Genomic DNA, 12,263 nt, shown 5'->3' with positions numbered 1-12,263 from the left:
TAAATTCATCTACTATATTCTTTGTCATGTTGAACGTACAATGTTGTTTGCAAAAAATATAGCAGAATTAAAAGTAGATTCTTTATAGCTAGCCATAAGTATGCAGGCTCATTTACTGAGGCTTGTTTAAATGAAACAGATTCATTCAGATAAGGAGAAGTCAGCATTTCGGAGTGGCAAAGCATTAAGATGCCAGCATGCAGCACAAAAGAGAAACAATGGAAAATGTAACTTCGAGAAAACACACTTATGATTCGTCAAAGTTTTAGAAAACATACTAGCATTTAGAGCAAAGGGGGAAAGCAAAGCGGACTAAAGAATATATAGTCAAGTCTGAAATGACAGTGGGGAGGAGGGAAAAGATTATTCCTTTGCAGTAGGATTTAATAGTCAATATTACTTGAGTAGATTGAGATCAGAAGCAAATTTGTAAATAGCGTGAAAGGAAGGGGAAACGTACGGATGAATATTGTAGGGGGATTAAGTAGAAGGAGGGTCCTAATAGCCAAGAATTATTTCAAAGTCTTTAAACTTTAAAAATGCTACTAACTAGAAACAGCCAAAAGGACAACTGACATTGCCCCCAGGAGCATGATTCCTGACAGGGGACATCAGACTTTAAGAGTTTACCATCTTGGAGAAAAGTAACATCTATTCTCTTGTGCCAGAGAAAGTTAAAAATGTTAAATCTTTTCATATTTGATCCAAGCCCCTGCACATTCAGAAAAGCAAAATTAAGGTCAGCCATTGATTGACAGACAGAGTAAGAGAGAGAATAAGAGAAGTGAGAGCCCAAATCCAAATAACAAATGACAACTAACAGCCCACTGAACTGCGCAGTATCAGGGTGATGGCATGTCATTCTTCATGTGAGTAAATTGCATCAATTATATAAAGCTCACAGTGTTTGAGAGATGACCCATATCTTGTGGCAGAAAAAATGCTCATATGTCAAGGCACTGAAAGCCATATTTCAAATAAGACTAAAGGTTTTCATGATTGGTAGTTACATTAGCCTTTATCAAAACTTTTTTCATATCAAAATGAAGGTTTGTGGATAATTGAAATAAAACAATGCTCATGGAATTCTATTATGCATTGTTCCATATTGTCAATTATAAATTTCATTAACATTTTTTAGATCACTATTACAAATTCTGAACCACCATCTGCATCATCTTTATTTAAAATGACAAATGAAGGCGATGTCATGGTTTTATCTGGTGGCCTCTCTTCAAACAAGGTACTTTCCATATGGTTAAGGTAGAGCGACATTTATTATAATTTTATCTTGAAATGTAAATGTGTAAATATGTTAACATGTTTTCTTTAATAATTTAAATAAACAGTAATATTAAGTATGCTTAGATAATTATCTAAGAAACACACAGTTGTTCTTGCAAATAAAACTTTCACAAGTAATTTAGAACTTTGTTCAAGGATGGCAGCGCCAGTTAGTTATTACAGACAGAAGCTGAGTTAAAGTACTCAAATAATGACTGCACTTACAAAGGTTACTTGTTTGACTATGAAAATGGACAGACACTGGGAAGAAATAAATAATTATACAGGAGTCTTCCAAACAATAGGTGGCAGCAGGGAATAGGCTTATTTTTATTATATGCTACCCGCTGTTATCCATTGGGCAGATGACATGGTATTTTGCCAGAACATCTACAGTACATAGCATACAGGACCCTTGAAAACTACTGGGGTTTAAAGCCACCCCTTTACTGTAGGTACAGTGAAGAGTCTGGGGGACAGTGTGCAAAGGTTCAGCTGGTTGAAGAAAGCCAGAGTTAGAGGTTGAAGTAGTATTATACATTACCTTTACAGGTTTGGGGATATTTGTTTTTTGAGATTTATTTTACTTTTCCTACCATTTGCTTATGAGATAATGAATCACATCACATGAATGTGACCGGCAGATGTTCTACTATAAATATGTTGACAGCTCCATGTAGCCTTGTCCTTTATGGATAAAACTTAAAATCTTTACCAGTAGTTAGTTTGCTTATCAAGCAGTTGTCAAGTAGACGAGTTGTAGGTTTTATTCAAAGTTTTGTTCTGCTTTTTGACTTTGATTTTTGGCTTGCCCCAGTGCTTTATACTCTCATGTATTTTTATGATCTCCAGATTTGGTCTTTAATTCTTTCCTTGCATTAATATCACTCAGTCCTTTTCTTTCACTTGCAATAATCCCAGGGCACACTGTCTCAAAACAGAGGTGAGAAGAGATTTTAAGGTACGTTGCTTGGATAGCTGCAATAGGAGCACTTCCTAATGCACAGAGACTAGAGAATAAGGTTGTATAACATCTGAACGTGGCAAGAATGCTACCAAAATGCATTAACATACCTTGGCACAGGTGAAGGAGCAGTTGCTCTATTAGAATTTTAAAAATATGCAAATAAAACTGTAACAAATGACAACTTTTCTGATATTCTTGAAAAGACCCTTCAGACTCTGGGACCTTAAACTGTAGCTTGTTTAGCTTACATCTAAATCTGGCACTGTTGAACCCACTTAATAAATTGTGTGATTGAGAAGAGGACCTTATAAAATGACCTTGTTATTGTAGATGAACAAAAAGGGTCATTTTAGTTTACACATATAATTATAAAAAGCTTATTGATTAAATACATTTTTTTCTACAGATTTACAAACTTACTATTGCTATCCATGGGTTTGATCAACTCTGTAAAGGTGATCTTTTTATCAAAGTCCTGCCAATACACTTTGTTAATTTCACGTATGTACTGTATTAAATATTATTTCAATACAATTGTATTTTTTTGTACTATAGTTTGGTGTTTAATCATTTCTTAATACAAAAATCTTGTTTCATCAAATGTACAGATTATTTTCCTGTAGAATACAGTTATATGCTACACCTTTTGCTGCTACTTCCATTTCCCAAATTTCCCTTTGGGGATTAATAAAGTGGTATCTTATCTTATTAGTCAATTCTTATACTTCACAACCTTTAGGAATATACTCTTCACAGTGACAATTCACTTGTTTCTAGGACTATGGTTCACTATCTTCACCAGGGCATGGCTGTCTCTGCAGCTTATTTCTTAAGAGCATTGTCTCTCCTCTATCATTGAACTGACCTAGCTATTCCCAGCCCTCAAGACACAAATAGAGCCAAATATACATGAAGGCAAATAGGCTTGATAAGTTTTATTCAAATATCTAGTGCCATAAACAAAAGCAAATAAAAGGTGGTATTTCATACCAGACAACCTAGATTGTCCTGTAGGCCTGAAAGCAAGCAAAGTTTATTTATAAATCACATTTAAAAACATCATTGTGTAACCAAAGTGCTGTACATATAAAAGATAAAATGGTAGGAAAAGGACAAGAAATTTGCAAAGCACATGATCATTAGCACAGATGCAATAAGACAAAAAAGCAAAAGTATAAAAATGTAGACTTGAAAGCTAATGGAAAAAGGTGTGTTTTGAGTCTACATTTAAAAATAGTAATAGAAGGAGCTTCTGTAATATTGAGGTGTAAACTGTTTCACAATCTTGAGGCAGCTACTGCGAAAGCATGATACCCCTTACAAAAGCAGATGAAGATTATAAACACAAGTGCTTCAGCAGTAACTTGAAGTGTTTTGGTTGACTCACTGCTCTCCCTCAGAAATTCCTCTCTCTGTCTCTCTCTTTCTCTCTCTCTCTATCTATCTCTTTTCTCTTTTTCCAGCCAGCTTATTGTCTGATGTTATACAGCTTACTTCCTAGTTGGCAGCTCAGCTCCAGTACCTCTAGCCTTGAGCCCTCTGCGCTCTAGAAACTCCAAACACAAGGTTTGGGACATCTACATGCACTGCATGACATCAAAATCTGCATAAAATATTTTGTTTCTAAAATTTTTTATAATGTTTACTTAAACAAAGTTTATTCCACAGATATTATATAAACTTTATAAAGATAGCCTAGTTAACATTACCTCTATCTGTTTTTTGATTAGCTGATGTGAAAAAGAAAAAAGCATACCACCACTAGAAACCACACATAGCCAGATAAGTGCAGTGAAAAAACGTAGTTCTGGTGCAGCAGGCATGGATGTGGACAGGGAGGTTGAGAAATAAAGACTTCAGGAGTAGGACAGCGGGGAAGAATGTGTTCCACACACATGATTACAGACTGCAGGACAATGTAAGACTGCATGATTTCCAAGTGAAATACTGATTTATGCATATAAGTATACAAGTTAGCAGCGCTGATTTCATACTGCATATTTTTTAGGTTAATGACATAATTACATGTTAACAGCACTGTGCTCTGGTGTCCAAATTACTGTAGTTGTCACATCCTTGTTCCACTCTCAGGCAGCAACACTATGAGCTCCTAATCATGTACAAGTTAAGTACTGTTTATTGGCCCTGTTCCAGTCCCATTTGTCCAAACTCCTAAATCTAAACCCTTCCATCCCCATTCCTTATTCACCGATCTTTCTTCCTCTAGAGGGAAGGGGTCCTAAAATGCCCTTGGTCTCCAAACTTCAACCTTCAGAACACGTAGGGTACTTGCATTCAAAAGCAGTAATGTATACGTACAGATGCAAATTGGGGGTGAGGTGGAATGATACTCTTGTTAAACCATAAAGTGTAACAAGTCTTAGCTGTGAAAACACACATTCCTAAAAGCTTTGGGGAAAGTTTTATAGGGAATCGCACCTACAATTCTTGTCAGCACTTCAAAGACATTGTGTAGACAATTATCACAAATTCTAGATGTTACAAATACACAGCAATGAAGTGAAACAACATCAAAAGAACACTAACCAAGCAAGTTTGAGAAAACACCTGCATTTTGTGCATCCTTGGTTCTGTTTGTTTCTCTTCATTGCTGAGTTTAATTTTAGACCCTACTAAATGTGTTAGAGAAACTTTTTTTTACTCAGAATGAAAAATTACGTTTTTTTAATTAAAAAAAAATTCTACATCCAGACATCATTCATTAAAATAAATCATGATATATCAAAAACATGTATTTTGTTCATACATATGAAAAAAGTCCTAAAAAGTTTAAAGCTTATTTAATTGTTTTCTTTAAATGAAGAAAGACCTGTTTCTCGGTAGTAAGGAAATTGTTTGATTTGTTAGAAAATCAAAATCTTTTCTAAGCACTGAACACAGCATTTTACTAGTATATTGATTTTTGAGGCCACTGACTAAGAAGCGAAGGCTAATTAACAGGGACCTGAACATCCTAGTCATTTTATAATGGTTAGCCATACATCAGCCACTGGAGGGTGTGCCACTACTTAGCAAAGAAAATGTTTTTTTTTATTTTTTATTTTATTCTGATTTTCTAGAAGCTGTCAATCATAACAGTTTCTCCAATACACAAAGACATATCAGCATCTAATCATCTTCAGTTAAAAAATTAACAGGAAACTGTTACTTATTCCCATTCATACAGGATACAGCCCTCTACTCACATAGACTGCACACTCAGCAGGGTGGGGTGTCTTCTTCAAATGCTGAAGGAAAACAAATCTTTATTTTTCTAGGCTGTCATTTTGTCCTGATTTCTTGACAGGGGTGGATCTCTCATGCGCTCTCATGACTTCACTGGGTGGGTCTTTGCTCCTGAATCTCCCAGTGGCCCTCCTGGGCACGTCTTGGCCTTGATTTTTAATTGTTTGGAACAGAAACAAGAGGAGAACAAGCTCTGGGTATTAAAAGGTTCCTTAGATATTTCACTCAGTTTTCACTGGGCTCCTACCTTTACATTACCAGGAGGAGTGAATGGTGACAATATACTGTACAGTACATACAGAACATACACATGGGGGTATGCTACATAGAGTGTGCATTTGTTTTAACTTTATATATTCAAACTGTATTCCATATGTAGTCAATCTGATTTAATATACACACAAACTAGCTCAATAACGTAGCAATTTTTCTCTATAGGCCTATAGGACAATAACAAACAAGATTTTTGTGATTTCTAAGTCTTTTAATTTTCTGATTTTATTACTAATAATATATCTCATACTGATACTTTAAATAATTAAGAGATCCTTTTCTTGATCTATAAAATTATTTTAAACAAATATACTGTATTTTAATTATTATCTAGAGTTAACATGCATTAATGTGTTGATTATCAGAATTATTAAAAAGGAGGTATCCAGTATTACTTTAATAACTTTTATCAATGTGTTTATCCTTCAAGAAAACCAACGTATTTTGCAACAGTGCATGCAAATTCAGGACCTCTGGCACATGTAATAACACTTGATGTTGTGAAGACTGAGGGTATGCTCGTGTTCTTTACCATACTAACAAAGCAGGATTCCTTTCAGATCACACACGGTAAGGCTTTATAAAAAGACTCCCCAAGCCTTTGAGTTTAAAGGTTTTTCTATAAAAAATTTAAACTTTCCAATATTATTTAAAGCTTTGATTGAAAATCAAAGATCTTTATTTACAAACATAGGGTATAGCAAGTCAAAAAAGCTTACTGTACTCAGTATGAACTAAGTAATTCTGTAACAAAATATTCCACAGAAAAATAAAAGATCTTAAAAGATTACACAATGATTATTGAACAGCACAGGTACAGCTTTTATATGAAAATATTGTTCTTGTACAATTTATTGTTTGGGTTCAAAAAATCCTGAACACAGTGATTTGGAGATATAAGTATAATACTGAAGGTGTTGGCTTTAGTTTGAAGTATGAATTCTGCACATAGTTTGTTCGTGTTCTGCTAAAAGGAGCTGAATCTGATGCATATAGTTGTAGCAAAGTAAAAAAAGAAAAATAAATATTTAAGGAATTATATCTTGAAGGTCACACAATGGCGCATTCAAAGACTTGATCAATTACATAACTGTCTAGGTGATGTATATTTATATTTTCATACAAATAAAAGTTTTACAGTATTAATATAAATGACACTTTATTGTCTAAATTCTCTTTTTATTATTTTATATTTTATTAATATGATATGATTCTTAATAATTTTGTATTGTTTTATATGCCTATTAGACACTGGTGAAATGACAACTACTTACAATTTTGACAACCAATCGCCCGTGAACAAGCGTCATTTTTTATTAAACGTCACAGTGTGCAACATGGCCTATCAAGTCAATGACACAGCCTTGGTCAACATTACTGTCTTGAACGTCAAGGACATCCCTCCTTCATGCAATCCAGCAGTCATTATGTAAGAATGCACTATACTTTTTTTTAAATGTAATGACTTTTTAATCGAATAAAACACAATGCATGTGATCAAGAAAAACATTTTATCAGATCTTATTCAAAAAAAATCAGACTAATGTTATTTTTTAATTTTATTAAAATTACATACCAGCCATTTTTGGAACTTACCAAATAGTTCATAGGGTCACAAGTAGCCAGGGGTGATCCAAGTGGCACCAAATACAAGGCAAGAGCCAACCTTGGACTGAATGCCAGAGTCACTATTTATACTAACATGGATGCATCTTGGAGGACACTGGACTACAATGAGAAAAATCATACAGACATGGAGATCATGTAAAAATTTAAAACAAACAGCATGTCCATTGTCCAGTATTGCTGCCCTAAATATAGCTAAATATTTGATTAACCTATAAGTTGTAATTATACTAAATTATTAATACAGTAGCCTAAAGAGTCATTGATTTACCTGAAATAATATTTTTCTTGATGCCAAGGTATCTATTAATGCAAAAAACAAAGAAATTTGATATAATGGATTATACCACCACTCCTCCATACATCTGATGATGACAACAAGTTTGTTTTTGCAAAACTACCACTTTTCTGTCTACATGCAAATGCTGTTAGCCCATTTGCGTCTAGCTTTCCTTCCTTCTTCTTACTAATGAGACTTTTCTTCAAATGACTTATGTCATTAGTTAGCGGTGAATTGTCCCTGAAAAACCTTTAGTGAGGGAAAAGAACTGATTCAAAACACTACAATGAGATTGTACCAGCCTTAATATACATACTTGTACATCATGCCCACAAGACCCAAATTACTATTTCTCAGTACAGAAATTGACAGAATTTCTTGCCCTCAATGTTTCTAAGACAAACAGTATGGCAATTCGTTTCTCCACTGGAATTTCTAGGAACACATGGTAACTGATGGAATCCCAGAGGCACAGAACTCCTTAAAAAACAATATTAATCCCTTGACTGGAAAAGGGAATTGTGGAAGGAGTCTAGCCCAACAGCCACTATTTGCATCTCAGTGGGATTTTTATTGATTACCTTTGAGAATAAAGATCTGTGCAGTGAAGCATAACTATGATGTTGAGATGATTTTCAAAGACTGGCTCAGTGCTGTCTAGGATCGGTAAATAAAGTCAGTTTTATATGAGTAGTCAATGGATTCCAGCTAACATAAAATAAAAACACAAGGAACACAAAACTGAGGTGCCCAGTGTCTGCTTTGTTGTAATCTGTAGATTTGAAGAAAGCACTGAATGGTGGGTTTCATTTTAGTTAGATCTAATCTGTTGCCTGATCTAATAGATGAGTACATTACAGCCCAACAAAGACAGTTATATTCTAAAAGCTGCGAGGAACTAAAGCAGTAAACAATATTTTTCGTACAAAGAATTATCCTTGATGACATTGTGGTCAGTGATCTTTTGTACCCAGATAAGCAGCCAGCATATTGGTAACTCAGATGAGCCAATTATTAGAGTTCTGTCAGTTTAAATTGTTTAGGCCAAGTCATTGTGCTGGAAGGTTAGCTATTCTTTGTTAAAATTTATACAGTATAACTCAGTAAAAATAATAAAAAAATATACATTTGTACATGGTTATTCTTTTCAGGTCCACCAGTCAGTTGTTTTACTGTCAGCTTCACAGCTTTGGTGTCACCAGTAGATAGATAGATAGATAAACAGAAAGCTAGATAGATTCAACTTTATTTGCCTCCTGGGGAAAAATGGCTTTTTATAGAAGCTCTTTTAATAAATAAATACATAAATAGATAAATTAAAATATTTACAAATGCACAATGGTCTGAAAACACACCATAATGACTAAAAAGGAAGAACAATTTAAAAAGAAATAAAAGTACTACTGTATATACTTGTTTAGATTTTCTTTAATTCTTATGAAACAAATCTGTAAATTGCATAATTTTGACAAAAGCAAAGATGTGAATGTAAAATTTGAGTAGTAACCTTTATTTTATATGGGAAATTATATCCTAGTTAGGAGACCTGGATTTGCTTCCCGGGTCCTCCCTGCGTGGAGTTTGCATGTTCTCCCCGTGTCTGCGTGGGTTTCCTCCGGGTGCTCTGGTTTCCTCCCACAGTCCAAAGACATGCAGGTTAGGTACTTAGGCGAACCTAAATTGGCCCTAGTGTGTGCTTGGTGTGTGTGTGTGTGTGTGTGTGCCCTGCGGTGTGCTGGCACCCTGCCCGGGGTTTGTTTCCTGCCTTGCGTCCTGTGTTGGCTGGGATTGGCTCTGGCAGACCCCCGTGACCCTGTAGTTAGGATATAGCGGGTTGGATAATGGATGGATGGAAGTTATATCCTTCTCTGCATAAAATCAACAATAAAGAAAGTCATTTTTATTATGCTCATGTAACACTAAAATAGTCAAATAGTATTCCAAATTCATAATTTATTAGGATCTCAAAATAGGCATGGTTGGGTCTTGCTTTATGTACAAAGCTGCCAGGATCGGCTTCAGTCCCCTGTAACCTCAAATCAAGATAAGTCAGTTTGGGAATGTAACAAGATTCAAAATGTTAAAAAGAATAAAAAATCCTGCCCTGTTTTTAATACACAGGAGGACTGTCACAGAGCAGCAATCTTTACATTTTAACTTGAACTGTACTGCTTATGATGGGACAAAAAAGAATCTGTGCTACAAGATTGTCTCCGAAACGAGCTCAGCCATCACTTTCAAAATGGACAAAGAAAACGTTGAGGTGAAAATCTTTGAAAATTGTATATTACAGATTTGTTTATTTGTGAAATGTCAGTAAGTTATTTTTTTAATAATTGTTTCAATGCTTGATTAAATTTGAAAATAATATTTCTGATGTGTGTTTTATTTATGGTCACAATTTTCTGAATACATTGTTGAACACACTCAGTGGGATGCTTATACTGATTGTTTTTTCTTCATTAAAATTAGAGTAAAATGTTTTGTAGCAACACTTCCAGAAAGCTCGGGTTTTGAGTTTTATTTGTGGGGCATGTCCAAAGTTGGTGAGAAAATGATGTAAAGTTAATCAGGGTATGTAAGAAAAACAAAATAGAGCAAGTTTAGCTAATAATAATGATGCCATCCCTCAGGCAGCAGTGAAGTATATTGGGAACATGGATGATTTTTTTCAAGGAGAAACGAGTGTTGAATTTTCCACAACTGCCAAGAACTACTTCAGACTTATACTATCCTGATAACTGTTTTCACATCTGTGCCTCTCTTATTTCTAATGTGTGTTCCACTTCTGGCTGACAACACTTGTTAGCACTGCTTCTTCTCAGCTCCAGAGCAGATCTCAGTCAGCTCGGTGTCAATGAGGAGTTTGCTCCGGGTACTCAGGTTTCCTCTCACATTACAAAGATGTGCTTCATAGGTTAAATAGCATGCCAAATTGTCTCTTTGTTAGTAAGAGTTCTCTGTGATTGAATAGCGTGCCATCCATTAGTGCTTCCCATGACAGGTGCTACACTGTGGCCCTGTAGTGGAATAAGTAGGCTTGGAAATTAACTGAACAAATCAATGCACATTCTCCTCATTAACCTTATTGCCATATCACCTTTAACCATCATCCAATTTCAGTGCAGCAAGACATGGAATAATGCACAAATTAGTTAATCACAAACACTTTTTTCAATTAAAGAGTAACGGAAACATCTGGAAGTCAATACAGCTGACAACATTTTTCATTTTAGTTGTTTTGTCCACATAATTCACATGTTGTGTCCCCACAATCTTTTCTTTTGACTATATTCTGTGCACATAAAATGGGAAATGTTAGGTTACTTCATAGGTGTCCTTATATACCCAAACAAATATGGAGATGGTAGCTGTGAATTTTGCAAATCTATGAATGCTTTCAGCACAAAAACACTTGTGGTTCATACATCTGTTGCCTTTCATCAAAGGCAGTATTTAAACACACTAGATAGTGGGATGGAAATGGCAAGTGTTGCAATTTTAAATAAAGATTAAATGATTTTAAGACTAAGTTATCTGTCAAATTTCTTTTAATTTTAGCTTTTGAGTGCACTTCTAAAAAGACCTGTTTTCATACACGATGGAGCCAAAGCAAAGAGACCAAAACAACAGAACAAGTGCCAGACATTATCAGCAAGTTCTCTTGCACATTGTTTTCCTTCTTTTGCATGACTAACAGTTACTAATGTCTGATGCAGAGTCCCTTATAGTTGATATGACTAGTAAGAGCAATGGACTGGTGAGACCAAAATACCACACCTGTAGAAGAGCTGTAGAAAATTCTACCATGAAACAAATGAAGACATGTTTGGCCTTCTGTATTTTGGTTTTGATTCTCAATTTGGCCTAGTCTTTTTTATTTTATTTGTCCTTGTGTAATTATTTATATTTAGGTTTGATTCATTTGGATTAGTGATTTTTTTGTAATTTTGATTCTTTTGTTGCTTTTTTTGTGTTTTCTTTTTATATAAAGTTTTGTTATGTATACAAGGGGTTTTGGTGGATTCCCTCTCCCTTTCAGGAGCTTTTGATTATTCAGGGTTTTTGAGTGTTTTAGACTTTAGGTATTCTTTGAGAGTATGTGCCCCAGGCTTTTCATTTAGTAATAGGTGATGACATCTCATGCAATGTCTGTAAGACACTTGTTTGGAAATGATTGCATAAATGTTTTTGTTAAATAGGGAAAGACAATGTAAACATGCATATATTCTTCCATATTGACTTTCCCCTTTCAGTTATAGCTGTCGAATGTTCCATAGTAAGCTGCTTAGTGGGTTTTTGTTAAATCTTATAATTTCATTCTTCTCCTACCTTTTACTTTTTGTGTCATGTGTTGGTCTTATTTGTAGAACAGGACAAATAAAACTTTAGTACAGAGGGGTAGAAGCATTGTGCAAGAACTTTGTAATATTTTGGCAGTAGTTGCATAATTTATTACTACAGCTACAAAGATGACAGAATATAAGCAGCCTCCATTTTCCACTTTAAACTTTTATATTTTTTACATAATAAAAAGCTGTCTCATTCCTCTTTGTACAATTAGTGCATTTCTATCTGTCTAACGGC

At 34.7% G+C, this 12,263-nt stretch overlaps 1 protein-coding gene across 1 annotated transcript in view; it reads left to right on the top strand.

The window, feature by feature from the left end:
- Positions 1–1,147: 1,147 nt before the first annotated feature.
- The window catches only part of LOC127526683 (cadherin-related family member 4-like), a 65,479-nt gene continuing 54,363 nt past the window's right edge, over positions 1,148–12,263 (top strand). The window contains exons 1-5 of the mRNA XM_051922810.1: positions 1,148–1,243; positions 2,658–2,752; positions 6,201–6,340; positions 7,019–7,199; positions 9,798–9,939. Coding sequence (XP_051778770.1) covers positions 1,190–1,243; positions 2,658–2,752; positions 6,201–6,340; positions 7,019–7,199; positions 9,798–9,939 — 612 coding nt within the window. The 5' untranslated portion in view covers positions 1,148–1,189. The remainder of the gene's footprint in view (positions 1,244–2,657; positions 2,753–6,200; positions 6,341–7,018; positions 7,200–9,797; positions 9,940–12,263) is intronic.

Source organism: Erpetoichthys calabaricus, chromosome 2 (genome assembly GCF_900747795.2).
Source record: "Erpetoichthys calabaricus chromosome 2, fErpCal1.3, whole genome shotgun sequence".
In the NCBI taxonomy this organism is placed as follows: domain Eukaryota; kingdom Metazoa; phylum Chordata; class Cladistia; order Polypteriformes; family Polypteridae; genus Erpetoichthys; species Erpetoichthys calabaricus.
The sequence above is the reverse complement of the archived record's forward strand: the minus strand, read 5'-3'. Positions and strand labels throughout refer to the sequence as shown.